The sequence below is a fragment of the Propithecus coquereli genome, unplaced genomic scaffold, assembly GCF_000956105.1.
Source record: "Propithecus coquereli isolate 6110/MARCELLA unplaced genomic scaffold, Pcoq_1.0 Scaffold146, whole genome shotgun sequence".
In the NCBI taxonomy this organism is placed as follows: domain Eukaryota; kingdom Metazoa; phylum Chordata; class Mammalia; order Primates; family Indriidae; genus Propithecus; species Propithecus coquereli.
In genome coordinates, this window is record NW_012138969.1 from 3,373,520 (window position 1) to 3,397,223 (window position 23,704).

General features: G+C 38.4%; 1 protein-coding gene across 2 annotated transcripts in view; it reads right to left on the reverse strand.

Annotated features, from left to right (window-relative positions):
• Positions 1 to 16,601, reverse strand: part of DHX9 (DEAH (Asp-Glu-Ala-His) box helicase 9) — a 53,894-nt gene extending 37,293 nt beyond the window's left edge. The window contains exons 1-3 of one of the 2 annotated variants that reach the window (XM_012639994.1): positions 16,482 to 16,601; positions 13,271 to 13,403; positions 12,465 to 12,605 (exon numbers count right to left, since the gene is read on the reverse strand). In XM_012639994.1, coding sequence (XP_012495448.1) covers positions 12,465 to 12,605; positions 13,271 to 13,381 — 252 coding nt within the window. In that variant the 5' untranslated portion in view covers positions 13,382 to 13,403; positions 16,482 to 16,601. Of the gene's footprint in view, positions 1 to 12,464; positions 12,606 to 13,270; positions 13,404 to 16,481 lie in introns of those variants that run through there. The other variant, XM_012639995.1, reaches the window with a different exon arrangement.
• Positions 16,602 to 23,704: the final 7,103 nt, after the last annotated feature.

Genomic DNA, 23,704 nt, shown 5'->3' on the forward strand with positions numbered 1-23,704 from the left:
GCAGTAAAAATTACTCATAATCCTACAGCTGGAAATTACACACATATATGTAATATACACACAAACATAAAATTTTTCCACAAAAAGTATGATCAGTTTATGCTGTATAGTTAACTTACTTTATCCACTTAACATCTTCATGAATGCATTCAACATAAAACAAGTATCTTTTAGGAACTTGCGCATGCTAGACATTGTTCTGGGTGCTAAGGATACAAAAATAAACAAAACAGACATGTTCTGTCCTCACAGAGCTATATTCTAATAAGAAGAAGTATACAATAAATGAAGAAATGCACAATATGTCAAGTGGTGATAAATACTATAAAAAAAATAAAGTAGTAAAGTAGGGACTGTGAGAGGTCACTATTTTAAATAAAGTGGACAGGGAAAGCTGCTCTCATAAGGTGACATTTCAGAAAAGACATGAAGTAGGCAAGGAGCTAACCAAGACAAGAGACTATCCGAGGAAAGAGCATTCCAGAGAGGGAACATCAAGTTCCAAGACAAATGTACAATATTTTATGTACATCTTCTACTTTAAATACTGATCAACAAGAATTTTAATGACTTACTACTCCATTTTATGGATATACTACACATAACATGCCATACCATGTTGATGAACATTTAGACTGTAGTCAACTTTAAACAAATTAGAATAATGAGCAAAGAAAATATAAATTGAAACAATAGGTTGCTTTAACAAAAAGTCAGACCTAATATTGGTAAAGATGTAAAGTGCATACTATAATGCCCAGAATTGGAAAAGATGTAGAGAAATAGGTTCTCAAATGTAGTGCTGGTGTATTTAAGTCACCAAGCTTTCTGTGGGACACTATGATGCTTTTTAAAATGTTTATGCCTTTTAACCCAGCAATTTAACTTTAATGAAATTTTCCTAAAGGAAATATGCCAAAGTACAAAGAGTTATGGCAATGCTATTTTCTATCTGGAGATTCATTGCCCTCATTAATTTCTAAGACTTTAATATTTTGTGCTATTTATCTTTTGCCAAACAAGTTGCAATTTGTCCTTTTCAACTTTGTTAATGCTACATATTGCCCTAGAAAGTTACTGTTTGTTTCTATAGTTAAATCTAGTTTCTGCCTTTGGATTCTCCGTAAAATAGCCTGTCCTATCCCTAAGACCTGTTTTACATTGTATTCTAAAATATTTTGGTTTGTTTTCATTTTGGAGCTAGTATCATGCAAATTCAATTACTGTAATCGTAAGATAATTAAAATTATTTATTAATGTGTGGTAGGATTAGATAAGTCCTCCTTTTACATTTCAAATTCTTGGTTAGTCCTCAACAATTATTTTTCCTAATTTTGTCTAATTCCCAAATATGTTCAACTTACACAATTTACCCGGACAACTGACTTCCTTACAACGAAGTGACATCTTACAATAACGCAACCTTCCATCAAGAAATATGGCATGGCTCTAAATTTCATCAAGTCTTCTATCTGTTGAGACAATTCCCCATGGACATCTTCTGTTTCTCTAACTCTTGTCTAGACGTTTTTTCTCTAACTTTTGTCTAGGTATCTTTTCAAGGATGTCTGAGTAGCAAATAACCTTGAAAGATAAGACATACCTTCCTCCATGGTAGAAGGCAGATTTGTTTCCTAAACAGGATAATAAATATAGGTGGCAGGATTCCCAGGAGCCCCCTTTTAAGCTTGGGGGCTTCCTAAGCTCAAAATTCCTAAGCTGTGATACAAACTCACTATGTCCTTAGCACCCATCCGGGCCTGTTCCACATCGTCATCAAGGGACTTAGAGACAAAGGGAAGGGAACAGATGCAAACATGAAGCTCACATTGCTTGCTATGCTGTCAGTAATGACATCCTTTGTCTCAGATTCAGGAGTCTTGTGTCTTCCACCAGCATCTATGAACGGTGGCAGACTAAACTGTTAGCATGCAAGTAGACTCTGGAGTTTCTGACACTATCCTTTAGTGAAAATCTGTTGTATTGTTCTTACAGGTCCTACAAATTATACATTAAGTTCTTTATATAACAGTTTTTATTACTATCACTATGTATTTACTATTACTAAAAATAGGCTATTTTTCCAATTAAATTCCTCATAATATTTATACTTTCTTTATTTTTCTTCTCATACCCATCTCTCTTCTTTTCTTTCTTGACTGAGTAATGGTGGTGACAGTGGACACCCCGGTCTTGTGTTAACTTTAGAGGAAATTCCCTAGAGCAGTGCATCTCAAACTACCTGCAATGAAGAACCAGCTGAGTTTTTTTCACCCTAATGCACTGGGAATATTTTTGTAAAACATGCCAAAAAGAACTGCTAGAAATATGAAAGATACGCAAAATACACGCCTAAGTTTTCAAATATCCAGATTCAACAAAAATAAAACCGCTGTCACAACACTACAAGCGTTTCTAAATGTTTACTCATTTCTGTACTTACCCTCTCACAAACTGTAAAACTTTGAGCAGCCCTGCTCTGGTGCTTATTTTTGGTACAGTCTTTACCATTAATTTTATTTTTTAAATTTTTATTTACTTATTTTTATTTCAAAATATTAAGGGGGTACAAGCATTTTCATTACATGGATAGCTTGTATTATGTAAGGCATAAGTCAGGGCTTTTGGTGTGCTCATCATCTGAAGAGTGTTTGCTATACCCAATACGTAAGTTTTAAATCCCACATCCATCCTTCCACCCTCCCCCATTCTTTGTTTCTCACATCCTTTATATACTATTAATTTTAGATGATATCTTTTAGCATGTCAAGGAAGTATTTTTCTACTCCATTTCTTAAGTACTTCATTGGCAGCCAGGTGTTTGACTTTACCAAATCCTTTTTGAAAGCCTTTATTAAGATGATCAGAAGATATTTTTCTCTCATAAACTCCTTGATACAGTGTATTAAGAAAGTTTCATTAGAGGGTTTTGCCTCAGATGTGGTGGAGGTGTTATACAAGATACGATATATACATCATATTATTTTCCTAAATTATGAAAAATTCTGAATTCTCAAACCCATCCAACCAGATGGGTTTTAGATAAAGGACTGAGGATCTGTATTATTTACTTTTTTCTTAACTAGAAGCAATGGATTATTTTTTTTTTAAAAGAACATTTTAAAAATCTTACTTATCATTTTTATTTTTTTACTTCCAAATTCAGCAATTTCTGATTTTATCTTTACTTCTTCCCCGTTTTATTTTTGAGTTGAAAGCTTATTAGTCCATCCATTTAAAAAGCTTTCCCGTACGTATCACAGTGAAAATATGTAATGTACTTTTGAATAAATCACTGTTCCTCTGATCACTCTAGAGTTTTGACAGACACTGTTATCTAAATAGTCTATAATCATAATTTAAAATTTCCACTTAAATGTAGGTGTTCAAATTTCCAAAAACTAAGGGGTTTTTTTTGCCACTCTGTCACTTTTTCACATTACCACTTTGCTTTTGCCAATATACACAATTGCACTTTTAAAGCTAGGTGGACTATAACATTGTGAAATGACTGTCTTTTCTGCTTCTTTAAAGTTTATTTTGGTATTAATATTGTTATTCCTATTTTATTTTATACTGCATTTGCCTAATACTGCTTTACCCTTGCCTTTATTTTCAATCTTTCCATATACTCTACATTTTATACAGATAGCATATAGCTTGGGGCATAGTACTCCTCCAAGGCTGGGGATATGGAGGCAAAATAGGAAAAATTCAGCGGGCAGTACTGGTGCCACAATGCTAACTTTTCTTCGTCTTTCTGTCACCTTTGCCCACCACAGGGCCACAATTCCTGTCTACCTCACTCTTTACCTATACCAATAAGAGAAAATTCTTAACCTAAGAGAATTGAGATGTTTGAGTGAGACAATTTGAGTGGGAGGCTTTCCTTTTACAACATTTCATAATCAATTAAAATAGGTGGGGTAAAAGAGAGAGTATTAAAAATTTCAGAGTGTATAACTTTGGTTCTGCCTGAGGAAGAGTATTTAGTAATCTGGGAAAATGTTTATGTTTTTTTTAAAAAAGCAGGTTATGACACAGTTTATGCAATACACACACATATATATATACACACACACAATGTTAAAATACACATTTTAATATCTAAAAAATATATAGATTTTAGCAACATTGGCAACATTATAGTTCATTTCTTTTTCTTTATAATCTTTTTGTTTGCCAAAATTTCTGCAATATGTATTACTCTGTAAAAATGATGGCCTTTTAATTGTAAAAGAATATATAGTTAGTAAAACATGAACTACTGATAGGTAAGTGAATGAACAATTCAAAGTAGTAAATACAGTAATACCTCAGTATTTGAGGGGGATTGGTTACAGGCCACCCCCAGCAAAATCTGCACATACTCAAGTCCCACAGTTGGCCTGGTGGAACTACGTGTAAGAAAAATCGGCTCTCTGTATATGCGGGTTTCATATCCTAAGAATAATGTATTTTCAATTTGCATTTAGTTGAGAAAAATCCGTGTATAAGTGGACCCGCACAGTTCAAACCTGTGTTGTTCAAGGATCATCTGTCTATAGTTAACATTTTTTTTTTTTTTTTGAGACAGAGTCTCACTCTGTTGCCCTGGCTAGAGTGAGTGCCGTGGCGTCAGCCTAGCTCACAGCAACCTCGAACTCCTGGGCTCAAGCGATCCTCCTGCCTCAGCCTCCCGAGTAGCTGGGACTACAGGCATGCGCCACCATGCCCGGCTAATTTTTCTATATATTTTTAGTTGTCCAATTAATTTCTTTCTATTTTTAGTAGAGACGGGGTCTCGCTCTTGCTCAGGCTGGTCTCGAACTCCTGAGCGCAAACAATCCGCCCGGGCCTCCCAGAGAGCTAGGATTATAGATGTGAGCCACCCAGCCCGGCCTATAGTTAACATTTTGAAGAAATGTCTCACTCGTTAATAACTAAAGAAATGCAAATTAAAACAAAAAAGTATCATTTAAGACTACCAAAACTAGCAAATCTATCAATATAGGCATTCTGATAATACTGCAAGGTTACCTTAAGAAATTGTAGCACATAGTCATACTGATAGATTAAAGTAACCAACCCACTGCCTAAAACCAGTGACGAAATTGGTTCCCTATTTCTAAGGGCACATTGTTCTTATGTATAAATCAAACAAAATCCCCATCAAAAACCAAATGAGTTTTATCCAAAAACAGAAAGGCCAGAAAAATGGCTCACTATAAATAATGTAAAAATTCAAGCTTACAAAAGGAGAAAACTTATACAGGGAAGTCTTAAGGAATCTCACCATAATTACCTGAAAAAAAATGCCTACTTATTTAAAGCTGATCTATTGGGACTAAAGATCTTATTCAAGACGAACTATACAGCTCCATGTCACATAAAATCAAAAGATTAATTATGATTTAGCCTAGCTAAAAGTACTGATGTATTCATTACAAAAAGATACGAGAACCTGTCAGAATGCCTAAGTTTACACAATAGCATTATGTATGGAATACTTATTTACTTAAGGATATGGTTCCCAACCCTACCAAGTGAGATGATGAAAATAAAGGAGCAGCCAGAGAGAAAGAAAGATAATCCAGGGAATCCAGTGCTAGAGAAGACGTAAGAGTGTGTTGAGATGGAAGATGTGAGCAATATAGCTGAATGTTGATAAAGTTTAAAAAACAAAAAAAAGGGAGGGGGCTGGGGGAAAGTCCAGACTTCACCACTATACAATATAGAGGGCTATGTGCAAAGTATCCAGCCATGTAACCTTTCTTATTATATTAATAATGGCTGGATACTTTCTGGACAGCCCTCATATACCTGTAATGGGATTCGACTTTTATCTCTTAAATCTATTAAATTTAAAAAAAAAAAAAATAAGGGGAAAGTGTCCATTTTACTTTATGAAACTTTTTTTTGGTATGGCAGAAAGCAAAGATGTAATGGGCAAACTGAGAAAAAAATATTTGTAACATAATCACAGATAAAGGGTTAACATTGCTAATATGAAAGTCTGTTCGGAAAGTATCCAGCCATTGTTAATATAATGAGAACAGTTACATGGCTGGATACTTTCTAGACAGACCTCCTGTATGACTAACTTAAAAAGACTAAGAGTCCAACAAAAAAGGGATAAGATATACGAACAGGCAGTTCACAGAAAAAGACATGCAAATAATCCTTACATGCTAAAAGATGTTCAACTCATAATTTTAAAAATGCAAATTAAAAGAACAGCGAGATATCACAGATTGATAAAAATACACTAGTGGCAAAAATACAGACCAAGGTTTTTCAACCTTGACACCACTGACATTTTGGCCAGATAATTTTTTGTTGTGGTGGGCTGTCCTGAACACCACAGGATGTTTAGTAGCATCCCTGGCCTCTAAGCACTAGCTGCCATCAGCACACTTCCTCTTCCAAGTCCTGAGAGTCAAAAACATCTCCACCAGGGTCCAAATTTGGATTATTTCTGTACTGCTACCTGTTTTGATACAAACTTCCTTTTAAAATGTGCCTGCCTTACCAAAATTACCAAAGCGGACAAAAAAGGACCTTAAAAAATTGGGGGGTAAAATTAAACATACCTACAGCATAAAAGAACTGGGAAATTGGATAGAGATAACTTGTTTCACGTATATCTAACAGTACCTGAAATTTTTTTCTGCTTAGAATCTAAAGATTTGTTTAGAACTTGTTTAAAAATAACACACTAAAGACTGCTTATCAAAAAATCGTCTCTCTCAAACTTGAGGCAGTGGTCAAACAGATGTGGACTATTATGTGTGTCACTTTAAACTGTAGTTTTGTCTCTGAATACCTTCCCTGCTGGAGGAAAAACACATTCACTGAACCACTCATGACACATCTTTGAAGGTCACTGACAATGTATAAACTAATTGTTGGTTTGCTATTTACATAAATATCAGTTTACCATGCTTTAACTTTGCACATTCATATTATAGGGAGCCAACTGGTTTTCTTATTAGTTTTGTGGGTTTTCTGTTCAAAATAAGTCATGACATCTGTTTACATTTACCTTCTCAAACTTAGAATGCGTATATTTATAAATGTATGTCTTCATTCGTAGGTACTAATTTGTAGATGTCTTTACAGACTTCAATACGGAAACTGTAACATTCTATGGGGTGCTCTCAAGTGTGCTTAGCTCATCTGGATATACCCACACTGTTAAAGAATGTCTTAACATTAATCATTAAAACATTAAAAAAAAAATCTCTAGACATTGTCAAATGTCCCCTGGAAGGCAAAGTTTATGAAACAGTCAGAAAAATCTAAACATTAATTGAATATTTGATGATATTAAGATACTATTAGTAAATTTTTCTTTTAGGTTTGATAATGGTATTGTTATGTTTAAGAAAAGGATTTGTTAGATACAAATGAAAACATTAACAAATGAATGATATTAGGTTGCTGCAAAAGTAATTGCGGTCTTGGACCCTGAATTTTAAATCATTATAACTAGGCTCAAACACAACTTTATTAATCAAAATAGGAACCATTACAATCAACATATTTTTGCCAACAAGAAATGTTTGTTTATTCCTGTACCATAAAAATCTCTGCTTCAGGATCTGATGAACTTTTGGAAAGCATTTTCTGCATCTTGCTGGTTGTGGAAGCATTTTCCCTGCAAAAAGTTGTCAAGGTGCTTGAGTAAGTGGTAGTCGGTTGGTGAGAGGTCACGTGAATATGGCAGATGAGGCAAAACTTTGTAGTCCAATTTGTTCAACTTTTGAAGAGTTGGTGGTGTGACATGTGGTCAGGAATTGTCATGGAGCAGAATTGGGCCCTTTCCATTGACCAATGCCAGCCACAGGTGTTGCAGTTTTCGATGCATCTCATCGATTTGCTGAGCATACTTCTTAGATGTAATGGTTTTGTTGGGATTCAGAAAGTTGTAGTGGATCAGACTCACAGCGGACCACCGAACAGTGACCACGACCTTTTGTTGGTACAAGTATGGCTTTGGGAAGTGCTTTGGAGCTGCTTCTGGGTCCAACTGCTGAGCCAGTCGTCACGGATTGCTGTATAAAATCCACTTTTCCTCGCACGTCACAATCCAATCAAGAAATGGTTCACTGGTGTTTTGTACAATAAGAGAAGATGACACTTCCAAATAATGATTTCTCTGATTTTTTTGGTCAGCTCATGAGGCACCCACATTTCAAGCTTTTTCACCTTTCCAATTTGCTTCAAATGCCGAATGACCAAACAGAATGGTTGATGTTGAGTGCTTCAGCCACTTCTCAAGTAGTGGTTAAGAGGATCAGCTTTCATGATTGCTGTCAATTGCTTGTTGTCAACTTCAGATGGCCAGAGACTGCACTCCTCATCTCCAAGGCTTTCGTCTCCTTTGCAAAACTTCCTGAACCACCAATGCACCATATGTTTGTTAACAGTTCCTGGGCCAAATGTGTTGTTGAGATTGCAAGTTGCCTCCAACATCAAAAGTGACTGCAATTACTTTTGCACCAAACTAAATATCTGCAATCTGCTCCAGGATAACTTAAGGAAGGAGAGTAGACAGTACAGATGAATCAAGTTTGGCCATGTTGAAAAGTGTTGCAGCCAGATGATGGGAATACAGGGGTTTGTTCGTTAGTCTTACTTTTATACACATCTGAAATTATCCATTGCAAAAAAATTTTAAAGTGTCCTCTGCATAGGTCACTTTCAGTAAATGTAATTTATAGAGTAAAAGAGCAAGCGCCAGATAAAGTGATAGGAACAAGGATTTGCCAGGGATAAGGAGGTAAGATAAAGATGGTAGCTAAAAGTAGAAATAGGCTGTGTTACAATTTTTTTCCCCAAATTTACCCATTCATTATTCATTCAAACAAAAAACATTTAAGTGCCTGCTATAGACCAGAAATCATACTAGATACTGGGGACACAGTAACAAACTAAAAATATTAATAGACAAAAATCCCTGCCCTCATGAACTTACATTCTAATACAAGGATCCAGGAAACAAAAATAAATTAGGTTAGAATGGGTTTCTCACCTTGGCACAACTGACGTTTTAGGCTGGATAATTCTTTGTTGTAGGAGGCTGTCATGTGCATTCCAGAATATTAGCAGCCATCTCGACCCTCTACCTACTAGATGCCAGTGGCCTCCTCCAGTTATAACAAAAATATCTTTATACATTGCCGAATGTCCCCAGGGGACAAAATGGTCTCCAGCTGAGAGGCAGTGGGTTAAAAGTTACTAAACGCTATGAAGAAAAATGAAGCAGTGAAGATGGATAAAAAGTGGTATAGGGTGGCAATGAATTTACAATTTTAAATAGGATGGCTGGCGAAGAGTCGTCCAGGCAGAAAGAACAGTTAAGTAGAAATGTTTTGAGACATATTTGAGTAACTATAAGGCCAGTGTAGCTTGAACAGAGGAAGTGAGGGAGAAAGTAGGAAATGCATAGTCAGGGCATTTAATGGGAAAGATTGCCAGGGACGGAAAAACAACAGAGGTAATGGAAATCAGAAAAACAGAAAGGAGAAAGCAGTTATAGAAAAACAATAAAGGAGGAAATGGCTGCAGAACAATAAAAAGAGGGAACAGTTATTTCAGTCTTAAACAATCGGGTAATTAGGCCATGGAACACTGACCACCAGTCAGAGAATGGGAAAAACACCATAAACGATTATGGAACTTTCTCCATCATACATACACTAAAAAGAATTACTGGAACATAACCTTTAAGTCACGTCCCTACCTGGAAAGAACTCAGCTCCCAAAGCAGTGACGTACAGTTAATAATTATAAGTAAACATAAAGCATATAAAAAGAAAAACACAGAACTAGACAGGGTCTTCACTCTCAAGGACAGACCCGTTTCCCCTTAGGAAATGTCTTTCACTTTGCACCCTTAAACTTTCCTTACAATAAATTTTTCATGCAATCTTGCTGAGTGTTTGTCATTTCTCTCTCTTGCAGGCCAAGGCTTGTGATTCTTCCAAGCCCAGAGCCCAAGAACTGAGGCAACACTTCAGAGTCCAGCCATGGACTGAACAGGACCATGGCAAGATCCAAGCATGTTAAAATGCTAATGAAAAAATGAAAGTAGGTAATTGTCTCTAGTTTAGCTAACTAAGTTCCTACTGCAGATGATAAACTTTAGGAAAAAATTACAAAACACACCCCACAACTATATTCAGGCAATAGAGGATGAACAAAAACAGGCAGATTCTAAAGGAAAGTTAAAATAGGGAAGCAGGGAATATCAAGGGTCTAATTTCTGTTTTTTGAACCTTTTAGCCTGAGGGAAGCCAGCAGATCCAGCCTGACTAATCAGAGAATGAGCCATTTAGAAAAACCAAAGCTACTAGAAAGTGAGGAGGGAATCCTAGAAAGGAAAGAGAGTCCCATATCGTGTATAAACTCTGCCCAAATCTTTGGCTAACTCCCGATCCACACATGTACAGGGCAGACTCCAAGCCACCTAGCAAAGGATCAGAAAACTAAAGTAAGACTGAACAACTAAAAGACAGCGTTTGCAGTTTGAGTCCAACTAACTTAACTGTCTGATAAAAAAACAACAAAATCAATATTCTTTGTAGGAATATAATATTATTCAAGTCTCCGCAACATAATATTCCAATGCCCAAAATTACTTTTACTTGACAAAGAGGAAAATGTGATCCAATCTCAAGAAAAAATACAATCAACAGAGTCCAACCCTCAGAAGACTCAGATGTTAGAATTAGCAGGCAAGGATTTTAAAGCAACTATTAGAACTACACTCCATCACATAAAGGAAATCCACATTCATATTATCAATATGTGCTTACAATGAATGAAAAGAAATGCCATTAGAGAAATAAAATCTATATTAAAAAAAAGAGCAAGTTGGAAATTCTAACAGTGAAAACAACAGTATCTGAATGAAATAAGTTCACTGGATGGACTTACCAGCAAAACAAATTTGGTAGAGAAAACTATCAGTGAATTTGAAGATAATCAATAGAAATTATTCTACTTGAAGAACAGATAAAAGAAAAAAAGAAGAAAAATGAAGAGAGCCTCAGGGACCTGTGGGATATCAAAAAGCTTAACGTACAAGCCCCAGAGAGAAGAAAAAAATGAAAACAGAAGAGAAATAATAGCCAAAAGTCTCCCAGATTTGGTAAAATATGTAAATTATGGATTCAAGAATCTCAGCAAACCCCAAGCAAGGTTAAGTACAAAGAAAACCACACCCAGTCACATCACAAATTCTAAAAACAAAAATTATGAAAAAAAGATCTTAAAAACAGCCTGAGAAAGCCAAGACATTACATATGGGGGAAAATGATTGTATTACAACTCACTTCCCATAGAAAACAATGGAAGGAGACAATGTCACATTATCTTCAAAGTGCCCTGTAACTCGGTAAAGTTTGGTCTTTGACTCCATTTCCTGACACAGAACACCTAAAATCTTTAGAATTTCCAAAGTGGAGTCTTTTTGTATGCTAATGGGTTGACTGGACAGCCTCTAGGTAGCTTCAGAATGGGGGCTGGTGCTGACAAGACCAAGGCATGATTAGGGTGTTTACACTTTCAGCCCCGCCCCTGAACCTGCAAGAGGGGCTGAGGACTAAGCCGATCACAAATGCCCCATGATTTAATCAATTACACCTGTGTAATGAAGCGCCCATAAAAACCCAGAGGACAGGGTTAGGAGAGCCTCTGGACAGCTTAACACATAAAGGTTCCCAGAGGATGGCAGGTCCAGGCAAGGCACAGCAGCTCTGTGCCCCTTTCCCCATACCTTGCCTTATGTAGCTCTTCATCTATATCACTTAAAATATCCTTTTATAATAAACTGGTAAACATAAGTAAGTTTCCCTGAGTTTTGTGAGCCACTGTAGCATATTAAACCCAAAGAGGGGGTTGTGAGAACCCCAACTTCAAGTTGGTCAGTCAGAAGTTCCGGAGGCCCAGACTTGCAACTGGCGTCTGAAGGGGGAGTAATCTTATGGGAATGAGCCCTCCACCTGGGATCTGAGGCCCCCTCCAGATAGATAGGTAAGAATTCAATTGGAGAACACCCAGCTGGTGTCTGCTACAGAACTGATTGCTTGCTTGGTGTGTGGGGAAAAATCTCCACACATATGGTCACAAAAGTCTTCTGTGTTGATTGTTGTGATGTGAAAGCGGAGGAAAAACAGTTTTTTACACTCACATGCTGAAAGAAAAAAAAAAAAAAACCTGGCACCCCAGAATTCTATATCCAATGAAAATACTCTTCAAGAAAAGTGAAATAGGCCAGATGTGGTGGCTCATGCCTGTAATTCCAGCACTCTGGGAGGCTAAGGTAGGAGGACTCTCTCAGAGAAAACAAGTTGCCAAGGTACACTATGGAACATATTTGAAAACAATGAAAATTTATAACCCTGGGTGTCTCCACACATATTGGGTTTGCATATAACCTTACAACACACCTCAAGTGCTTGGCCATAAGTACTTACCCCAACAGCTGGAACTTCTTCACTCTTTATTTCATTTATTCGCACCAAATAGTTAACAAAATCTCTGGCAGCATTGCTCTGTGCATCTTTTTTATTGGTGGAATTGCCCATGCCAGTGTAATTATACCCTTCCACCTGAACCTTTAACAGTCAAGAAAAAAAAGTATTAAGAGAGCGACATGGGTAATTCTGGGATTTTAAAAATTCATAATTTAATAGTCCATTAAGAGATAACAAACAGCTAACTTTTGGAGACACACTCCATAAATACACTGAAAATAGCACACCTAAAAGAATTCATGGGCTACCTAAAGAAATAGTTCGAATTGTTTTGTCCAGTGTTAAGCTAATTCAAAAATAAGAATATTATTGTAAGTGGCTCAGATAGTCTCTTCTCATAAACAGAATATACACACTAAAATCTGATTTTATAATATCCAAGAACAAAGTCTCCATTTGTATTTAAGCACTCTGCTTTGAAGTAAACAAGGATTGCTCTACTTTCTAAAGGCATTATTAGTAAAAATCCAAGCAGCTGATCCAATTTTTCTGATCCTCACTATTTGTACTGAGAAAGCTGAGGAACATACAGGCTCTAATAAGAATAATTTACCTATCCAATTATATGAAAAGTAATGTTCATTTGAAAATGATTTATAATGAATCAGAGTAGCAGTCAAGTCACAATAAAGAATTACTCTTCCCAAATGTGTAACACATTAACATTTCCAAACTCGAAATATTCCTCTTTTAATCCTAAAATAAGCCACATAAATCACATAAATATAAACTGTATTCATTAGTACCTCACACATGAATTTCTGTCTGTTTTTGTTCCCCACTGCTCTAATTTCATAGGATGGGGACAACTTCCTTTTGCCACACCAGGCATACAGAAAATTTTTAACATCACCCATGATTCAGGTGTCTTCTTCAGATCTAAGAAAAGGAAAGTTAAAAACAGCATTATTTATAATAGCAAAAACTGAAAATAATCAATTCCTGGAAATTGTTGAAAATATAGGTTAAACATAGTCTGTCATGCTGCTATTAAAATTGCCTATAAAGAAATTTTAATGACATAATTGGAAAGTTTGTGACATGTAAGAAAAAGGATATAAAACGGTATGATTTAAATGACATAAAAATACATGCATAAATCAAGACTGGAAATATCTCCCAAAATGGTTACTTTTGGAACCTATGAGTGATTTTTTTTTTTTTTTTGAGACAGAGTCTCGCTTTTGTTGCCCGGGCTAGAGTGAGTGCCGTGGCATCAGCCTAGCTCACAGGCATCTCAAACTCCTGGGCTCAAGCGATCCTCCTGCCTCAGCCTCCTGCGTAGCTGGGACTACAGGCGTGAGCCACCACACCCCGCTAATTTTTTCTGTATATTTTTAGTTGTCCAGCTAATTTCTTTCTATTTTTACTAGAGATGGGCTCTCACTCTTGCTCAGGCTGGTCTTGACCTCCTGACCTTGAGCGATCCTCCTGCCTCGGCCTCCCAGAGTGCTAGAGTGCTAGGATTATAGGCGTGAGCCACCGCACCTGGGCCCTATAAGTGATTTTTATCTTTTCTTAAAAAAATATTTTATGTGATGTCCTACATTCTACAATGGGTACCTTACATATTTTAACTTGTTTACTCCTCACAACAATGGGAGAAATGATAGATACCATTATTGCCTTTTCACAGAGGAAGAAACTAAGGCTTAGAAGGTTTAAGATCTTTTTCAAATCAGCCACAGTGGAGGCCTAAATTCAAATCCAAACTCCTATGTTAAGAAATGGTTATCAGGTGTAGCATGGTGGCTCACCACTGTAATCCTAACACTCTGGGAGGCCAAGGCAGGAGGATCACTTGAGCCCAGCAGTCTGAGGTTGTAGTGAGCTATGATGATGCCACTGCACTCTAGCCCAGGCAACAGAGACTGTCTCCAAAAAAATGGTTATCACTCTGCATGATAAATCCATAAGCTAAAATCCAATGGTTTATCCTCATACTAATTATGACAGCTAGCAGACTGTCCTCAAATGTGTAAGCGATATATTAGTAAGTCCAAATATATTAAGTATTCGGCTCTTGAACTGAAGACACTAACCTATTAACTTAAATGTTTTATGCCAAATCTCTCCTTTAGGCCTTAATATCCCCAAATTTTAATGAATAACAAGTTTTCTTTAAGCGCAACATACCATACTTCTTGGCACTCCGCCTCTAACCCAGTCTTTAAAATACCAAAAGATACAGAGTTTATGAGTCTAAAAATAAGCAAGATAGTTGAGACCAAATTTAGAATCAGAGAAAATATGCTATGAATTTAGTTTGCTGTAGGAAGAAATTCCATTACTAGCATCAAACCTCTGTCTTTTCTTCATGTTTAGTGCATTTTGTTAGCACCTACATCTAACGTTATCAAACTAGATCCTATTATCAAACTGGATCCTAGTATAAATTTAAGTTTATTGTGTGGCCCAAGTCTAACCGTGGTCAGTCATTTGGTGAAGGGACTATCCTATTAATGGAAAAGCTGAAGATACCTATCTGCAAATTCCACCCCTAAATAATTAATTTAAAAAACAAGCCCTCAGGGTGAATGAGTAACATGCAATATAAAGAAACTACGCTATCAAATTCCTTTCTCCCTAGTCTCATCCAACCCCATAAAATTCAATACCAACTATATGCTAATGATGCTCAAATATATACTGAAAGTTCAGTCCTTTGTCCTTAAGCTCCAAAATCAAGTTCATCCAACTGTGACACTAACACGCCCATCAGCATGCTACCTTGGCATCCCAGTCAAAACAGAATTTTAAATTTCCTCCCAAACCTGTTCAACCCCTACCCCTACATTCCCATCTCCATAAATGGCACGGCCAAGTTACTCAAGCCACAACTTGAGTCATCCATTCCCTGAAGATGCTCTACAGCTATCCCCTGTAGAGCCCTTACTGCGTGCCAGACAGCATCCTTCGTGGACCACCTACATGATCTATTTCGCTTAACCCTTACAACAGTATACGTAAGAATCATTATTATCCCTTTACAGATGAGGAAACTGAGACAAATACCTTGCCCCGAAAGACAGAGCTCCTCATTGGAGGAGCCAGAATCCCAAGCAAGATCTACTACCCTCCCCCACTCTGCAATTGTCTCCAAAATCTGTCTCCGATCCATTCGCTTCTCTCCATCTCCCGTCACCACTGCCGCACACCTGGACTAGCGCAATAACGTCCTACATGGTTTCCCTGTCTCCGCTCTTGCCACCCTGATACCCTTCCCTCTCTTAAATCCTTCTCACCACGCTCCAGCCACATGGCCTTCTTTCAGCTCCTGTCCAGTCTCTGGCCGTAAGCGACGCAGAACTAATCCCTTCTGCCTCCGCAGCTGACGCACTCTCGCCTGAGGGCCGAGGTATCAGCTCAACGCCTGTCCCCTCCGACACGCCTCACCTCGCCGCCCTAGCCAAAGGAGCTCTCTCCCATTATACGTTCATTCCCGTCTTTCACCGACGCCTGGAGCCATTTATGTCCCCGTGGCCCGGCACCCATCCCCCACTCCCACCCGCAACCTGCGAGGGAAGGGCAAGGACTGCGCCCACCCTCTGCACTGCTCTTTCCACGGGGCCGGCAGGACGGCACCAGGTATTTGTCACAGGAATAAACGAAAGGCCCCAGGCGGGTGTAGCGTCCCGGCGGCGATCACCACACACGGTTCACCCCCCCTCCCCTCAGCGGCCATAGCGCCGCGGGCCGGCGGAGGAAGCGGGCTTTGGCTGTTCTGGGGACAGCGGGGGAAAAGGCTGACCGTGGAAAAGGATGGGGGCCGCTGGGGGCCCAGGCAGCGCAATGGCGCCGCGACGAGCCGCACACGCAACCGCAATCCGGGCACCGAAGGGCGGCTCGCCCCTTCCCCCACCCGCGGCCGCCCGCGCTTCGCAACAAAGCCGGCTGCAGAGCCGTGGCCCACGCCTCCTGCCGCCCCACACGGTGGCCAAATCGTCCCTCCCTTACCCGCCTCCGCTTCCTGGTGCCAGAGAGCACAGCCCTGTGAGGACCGTCCTAGGCTCCGACCTTCCACAGAGACAACGGAGAAGCGCCCAGCAAGTTGCGTGCAGGCGGCGGCGAAATGGCTCCAGCCGCGGCGCGAGGAGGGCCCGGAGGAGAGGGGTGGGGGTGGAGGAAATGCGCGTACGCATGCGTAAAAGGCGAGGGGCGGGGCATAGGCGTTTGGACGGAGGGGGCAGGGCTGCACCTTGCATGGCGTCGCCTAGGAGATCCTCTGCGCTCGAGTCCTGCTGCTTGGGGTAATGCGCTACCGGCTTTGGAGCATTTTAGGGAGTTGAGGGCCTGTAGCATTTAGATGCAGCAAAATGTTTCGCAGCTTCTGCCATAGGGATCTCTGGTGAAAGGAGGTGCCCTTGGAAGACAGAACTGGAAATCTTGCTAACTTAGTACGGTTGTTGAGATAATTAAATGAGATGGCGTGTGAGGGGGGCTTAGTTCAGTGCCTGCCACGTAACGAGTGTTCAATTCCAATAGCTGTTGTTATTGTAGTGATTCAGATATTCTGAACGCCAGTGTCTTTTGAAAGAAATAAGCTCTGTGAAGGCAGAGACTCCTACCTGGCTAACGCAGGTCAGTGCCTGGAACATCATAAGGGCTCAGTAAACTAGTTCAGTGTGTGACTAAAACCTGCAAGTTTGTTTATTATTATTATTAAATTGGATGACATTGTGTTTTCCAAGGCTTTGGAATAATTTGTATTTTCATCACTTAAATTTTGGACTCTAGTGCCTGCCACGAAGGAAACAATATAAAATGTTTCAGCCTGGCGAGGTGGCTCACGCCTGTAATCCTAGGGAGGATCGCTTAAGGTCAGGAGTTTGAGACAAGTCAGACCAAGAGTGAGACCCCATCTCTACTAAAATTAGAAAAAAAATTAGCCGGGCAACTAGAAAAAGAAAAAATCATCTGGGCTAGGCTGACGCCATGGCACTCGAGCCTGGGCACCAGAGCAAGACTGTCTAAGAAAAAAAAAACAAAAACAAAAAACAAGTTGAGGTTGTTTCAGAGAATTCAGGCTAATCAATTTTTTGTTATAGCTATCCATCCTTATTTTTCATCTCTTTCATTATGTTTTTCCTAACCCTTCTAGCTCATAGTGATCAATCCCTTTACTCTTAATCTCTTTACTCTTAAAATCAGAACACAGTTAAGCATTTACTCATTTTTTTATTTTTTTCCTGTGATTGCTTTCTTTAATTGAGTAAAATCATTGCGGGAAAGACCATAATGTTTTTGTACTCTTCAGGGTGCTGCAAGCAGTAGGTGCCTAGGAGACATTACAACTGATACCAAAGAAATACAAAGGATCATTAGAGATTATTACAAACAACCTTATGCCAACAAATTGGAAAACCTAAGATGAATGGATAAATTCCTGGACACATACAACCTACCGAAACTGAATGAACCAAGAAGAAATAGAAAAGTTGAACAGACCAATTATGAGAAGTGAGAATGAATCAGTAATGAAAAGTCTCCCATCAAAGAAAAGCCCAGGACTTGATAGCTTCACTGCTGAAATCTACCAGACATTTAAAGAACTAATACCAATTTTTCTCAAACTCTTCCAGAAAATCGAAGGAGAGGGCATTCTTCCAAACTCATTCTATGAGGCCAGCATTACCCCGATACCAAAACCAGACAACAACAACAAAAGAAAACTATAGGCCAATATCCCTAGTGAACATAGATGCAAAATCCTTAACAAAATACTAACAAACTGAAACCAGCAGCACATTAAAAAGATCATTCACCATGATCAAGTGTGATTTATCCCAGGGATACAAGGATGGTTCAATATATGCAAACCAATAAATGTGATACATCACATCAACAGAATAAAGGACAAAAACCATATAATCATCTCAATAGATGCACAAAAAGCATTTAATAAAAGTCAACATCTGGCCGGGTGCGGTGGCTCATGCCTGTAATCCTAGCACTCTGGGAGGCTGAGGCGGATGGATCATTTGAGCTCAGGAGTTCGAGACCAGCCTGAGCAAGAGCGAGACCCTGTCTCTACTAAAAATAGAAAGAAATTGGCCAAACAACTAAAAATAGAAAAAATTAGCCGGGCATGGTGGTGCGTGCCTGTAGTCCCAGCTACCCGGGAGGCCAAGGCAGGAGGATCACTTGAGCCCAGGAGTTTGAGGTTGCTGTGAGCTAGGCTGACACCACGGCACTCTAGCCCGGGCAACAGAGTGAGACTCTGTCTCAAAAAAAAAAAAAAAAGTCAACATCCCTTCATGATAAAAACTCTTAACAAACTAGGTATAGAAGGAGTGTACCTCAACAAGATAAAGGCCATATATGAAAAACTCACAGCTAACATACTGAATGGGGAAAAGCTAAAAGCTTTTCCTCTAGAAACTGGAGCAAGACAAGAATGCTCACTCTCACCACTCTTATCAGGAGCAGGTGCCTGATAGTTATTAATGATAAGGGAGACTCAACTAGCATAAATGAATTGTAAATGTAGTAGATAACAAACACAACAAGTGTCAACAAATTAAGTGTAAATAAATTGTTCAGAGATGGATCTTTAGCTTCCAAGAAATAAGGAGAATTTTGTTATTGAGTTGGTTCTTAATTTAGGCTTTGCACCTGAGACCTAGAGTCCCCTGGGGATTGGGTCCCATGACTAGCATTACCTTTGTAGGTTGCTCCTAGCAACTAGCAGCCTCTAAGATCTTCTGTTTTCCATTTGCAGATGAAGCTTCAAAACATGCTCCAGAAGGACAGAAAGAGGACAGATTTCAATACAACTATTACCTATTTTCAGTAGATGACTATCTAGGAGACTGCAGAGATTAGCAATGCAACACAAAGCAGGGTAGGAATTTTTTTTAAGCTTTATAAGAAAATAGGTACCCATCTTCCTACCTAAGAATTTGACCAAAATTCTTCATCATAATGACCAAATAACGAAAGGTCTGTTTCAACTGGACTGCTTAACATTTCACATTTACCTTTTGGGCTAGAAATAACTGATCAAAGAGTTGACTTAGTTTCTGAGATTGGTAGAAAATAAAGAATATAAAGATATATCTTTTAAATTTAATCTGTGAACTGTATGGGGGGACTGACAAAGTTTCATAAGTCATTTATTACTTCTGCCAATCCAACAGACTGAGGCAAAGTTTCTGACAAAGAGGATGGGATGGTTATAACAGACACCTGAAGTTGAAATGGATGATGAGAAATGGGGGAGGATGTTTTGGTTCATCTCTCTTCCTCTGTTCCTCAAATAAGCAAAAGGTGAAGGGTTGGGAGATGGAATATGAATGCCTGGTACCAAAACTAGGATTTAAGCTGGTCGTGATGTCTTGAGAAGGCCAGTGTTGGTGACGTTTGAGCCCACTCAGAGGCTTTTGAATACCACTTCATAGGAGTAGAATATACAGTATGTACTGTTTTGTGTCTGGCCTATTTCATTCAACATATATTTTTGATATTCACCTATGTTGGTAGATGTAACAGTACTTCTTTTTATTGATGTACAGTACTCCATTTTATGAATATTCCACAATTTATTTATCCATTTTCCTGTTGATGGACATTTGGGTTATTTCTAGTTTTGGCTAACATGAATCGAACTGCTATGAACATTCTTGGTGGTCTTTGGTCCCTTTGGGTTTTTTTTCTTCCTTCCTTCCTTTCTCCTCACCAACCCCCCCTGCCTTTTAACTGCTTGTAGTATTGGGATTGTGCAATAAAGTTCAGTATCTGGCATATACCACATTTGAACTTCTTTTTCCTAAAAAGGAAACAAACACGGCATCTGAAAATTACCTTGCATTCATTGTGCCCAGATTATGGGTGAAACCTGAGGCCCCACCAAAAGCAAGAAAGGTGAAAGCTGTACAGATAATGGGATCTGGGGTGAGCTGCAGTGATCACTATTTTCAAGAGCACAAAAAGTGATATGCCACTCTTTAGGGACAAAATGTACTAACCCAGAACATCCCAGTTAGGAAGCACATTTAACTCACGAGGCCTTTTTTTTTTTTTAAGTAACAAAACACAAAGCTGATCAGAGGTAGAGTTTGGATTATTTTCTAAGATTTAGTTTTAAATGTGTTAGTACAACACAGTTACATGGGTCAAAACCCATGGCTTTGATATAACATTAGGTTCCAACTTAATATGACAGACACAAAGAAAGATGCTGTAAAATGGAATTGTGGGTGCCTACTGAGCAAATAATACGGAGTTGGAAAAAATAAGAACAGGGCACAAAAGGTGCTAACTGCAGCCAATACAATATTTTAAAACAAAAGAAAAATGATTTTTTTTAAAAAGTGGAATTAATAATGGTACTGACAATGGGTTACAGTTTAAAGGGCTGATGACTGTTTTAATGCAATGAATACCACACATGAAGTATATAATTTGGATTCCAGCAGAAATGATGGTCTAGATGTTAAGGATGAAGAATAAAACCTATCTGATACCTTTAAAATGATTTTCTTCCATGTTATACGGTTATAGTATTCATTGAAATGCCAATTTGTTATCAGAATTCTTATTTTTTTATTGCTTGTTATGCATCAGTATGTATGTATCATATATATCAGTGAATATTTGTCTTTTTTACAAGTAAGCATGGCATTGATTCTGGAGGTCTGGTCAAACTGTGAAGTCAAAGCTGATTGAGGCTATTGCATTAGGAAAAGGACAATACTAATTGGGAGTAATAGCAACCTGAAGGCCTGCTAGATCTCTGAATATTGCTTGGCACTCTTATTAATGTGCGTGCTTTAGATGTGCCCATTTACTCAAGCCCTAAGGGTGGATCACTTTGTTTCACCCTGTCTAAGGACACCCAAGAGTGTAGTATGTAGTAATTGTACTACTTCCTTCTACCTGAAGCAGGGTGACCTTAAATAAGGCAAACTAGTCTTGGACTGTAGACCATCCTGAGATGTTGACGCATTTGCCCACTTATGGGAACCCATTTCTAGGACCTCAAAGATAACCTTGTTTTGTATGCTTGCTGATGGGTGACGAAGCTCACACCAAAGGCTAGCTGGCATTTGCAAAAACTTCTGTGCCTACACGGCCTAACCCAACATCTGGCTCAAACATGGGACCCTGACATTTATGAAGGTTATTCTAGCTGCTGGGTAGAAAATATATTACAGGTAAACACTTGATTGATGTACAGTCTTCTTAGGTGGTCCATCTGGCATAGAACTTGAATACCCCTGCAACTGGTATTCAGATATAGGTAGCAATCCTGCTGGATATAGTTCTGTATGTATTTTGTGGAATCCATTCCATTATGTTTACTAATTGTGTGATTAAGTTTGAAGAAAATCCTTTAAGGTTTTTCTTTTGGTTCTCTAACTTAAAATGCTAAAGTATTCTATGTGTCAAATGATTTCCCAAGAGTCACCAAGGGGGTTGACACAGAAACCATGATTTGGGTCAGTTATTTTGTCCACCCAAATAGCCATTTCTCAGCCCCAGAAACCCAAAATGTGAGGTGATGCTACACCTCTACCTAGGGCTTAGCTCTGCTATTTGCATGATTTGGGTTCCAAGTTTCCTTCTTTCTTCCACCGAAGGAAACTGAGGGTTGAGTAAAAATATGATAAGGGAATGGTTAAATGGGCTAGATGTGTTGTTTACTTGATGTGATAGGCTTGTAAATCCCATTCCATTTCCCTATATGAAAAACCTCAGAAAGTCCCTCAGCCCGGCCTTCTCCTAGACGTCAGCTTCCTAGAAGCAGGGATTTTCTGTGCTCTGCAGATGATCACGAACAAAGAGGACATTTCTTTCAAATTGTGGCAAACAGCCTTTCTGGGAAAGTATGTGCATTACCCCTGCCCAGCCCACTCACATGGCATTTTACTATGTCTATGAATAAACTCAAGAGAGACCCTAAGTAAAACCAATCCCTAAAATCACTTTGTCCCTCCAACTGTCCCCAATAGAATGACTTCAGATTTCTATCTTGAAACAAAGAGGTGAAAAATCTGCCTTTAGTATAGTGTTGAATGAAATATTTCACATGCTATTACTTTAGTTTTAACATTAAAAATAATTTAGAGATAGATTTCAAAGAAAACAGTAAGTTCATAATATTCCAAAATTTTACTTGTTAAAAGCAATATTAATAGCATACTGCCAAATAATATTCATTTCCTAAGCAGTTACATGTTAAAATATGTAGAGCTAAACTCAGGCCTGGTCATTTTTTAATCATCATATTTCTCTTTATGTTCACAAGATCTCATTAACTATCTTAAAAATCCTCTAAGTATTGACCTCACAGGAGCAAAGATAAAAAAAATAATTCTTTGCTTAGTGGGTACCCAAAATTAATTTAAAAAATTAAATTTGGTTTTAGTATCACTAAGTAAGAGTATCATATCCTCAGAACCCAAGACTAATAAAAACCTTACTTTTCTTCTTTCAGGAAATTAATAGCTATAAAGGCAAAAATGGGGGTAAGGAGATAAATATAACAACTTTTAACTAGCTGACCAATTAAAGAGAGGGTTAACAAAGATAATCGAAGTCCACTGATAATTTCAAATTTACATTTTCAAAAAGTTTTATCTTTCATTTGAAGAGATAAAAAGTAAGGAGCAAAACTGATGTGAATTTCAAATCTTTTCATCTGCTAATGAGCAAAACAATTAGAGACAAAATGAAAACAAAATCTTAGGTAATTAATAGAGTGGATAAGTTTAAAATCACTTAAAGTTGACTGTCAATACACTTCGATATTAGAAAGCATATACCGAGGTTTGTCAGAAGGGACATTAAACAGCTGGTGATATATTACAGAAAAAGAAGAGTAAAGGAGATATGTAGAGAAAGCTGTAAGTTCTTTGGGTCCTCCCCAAATCTTCTGTCACTAAAGGAAAAGTAGCTGCTTGGAAATGTGACAGAGAAATATTATAACAGTAGCTCCTGGTTTTATCTCAGAAGGGAAACTGGCCTTTGATTCCAATAATTTAGGGCATTGGGGGCAGGGGAGTAGAGGAGACACTATCTTCTCAGAGGAAGGAGGGAAAGTTTGTGGTACCCAGAGCAAGAGCCCTTTGGTTCTTTGAAACTTTGAGAAGTTCTCTGTATAGCAAGAAGTGGAGACTTAAATTCATCTTTGGGGAAGGCCTTTCTTTCTTTATGAGAAAGCCATGCTAAAGAGCCCT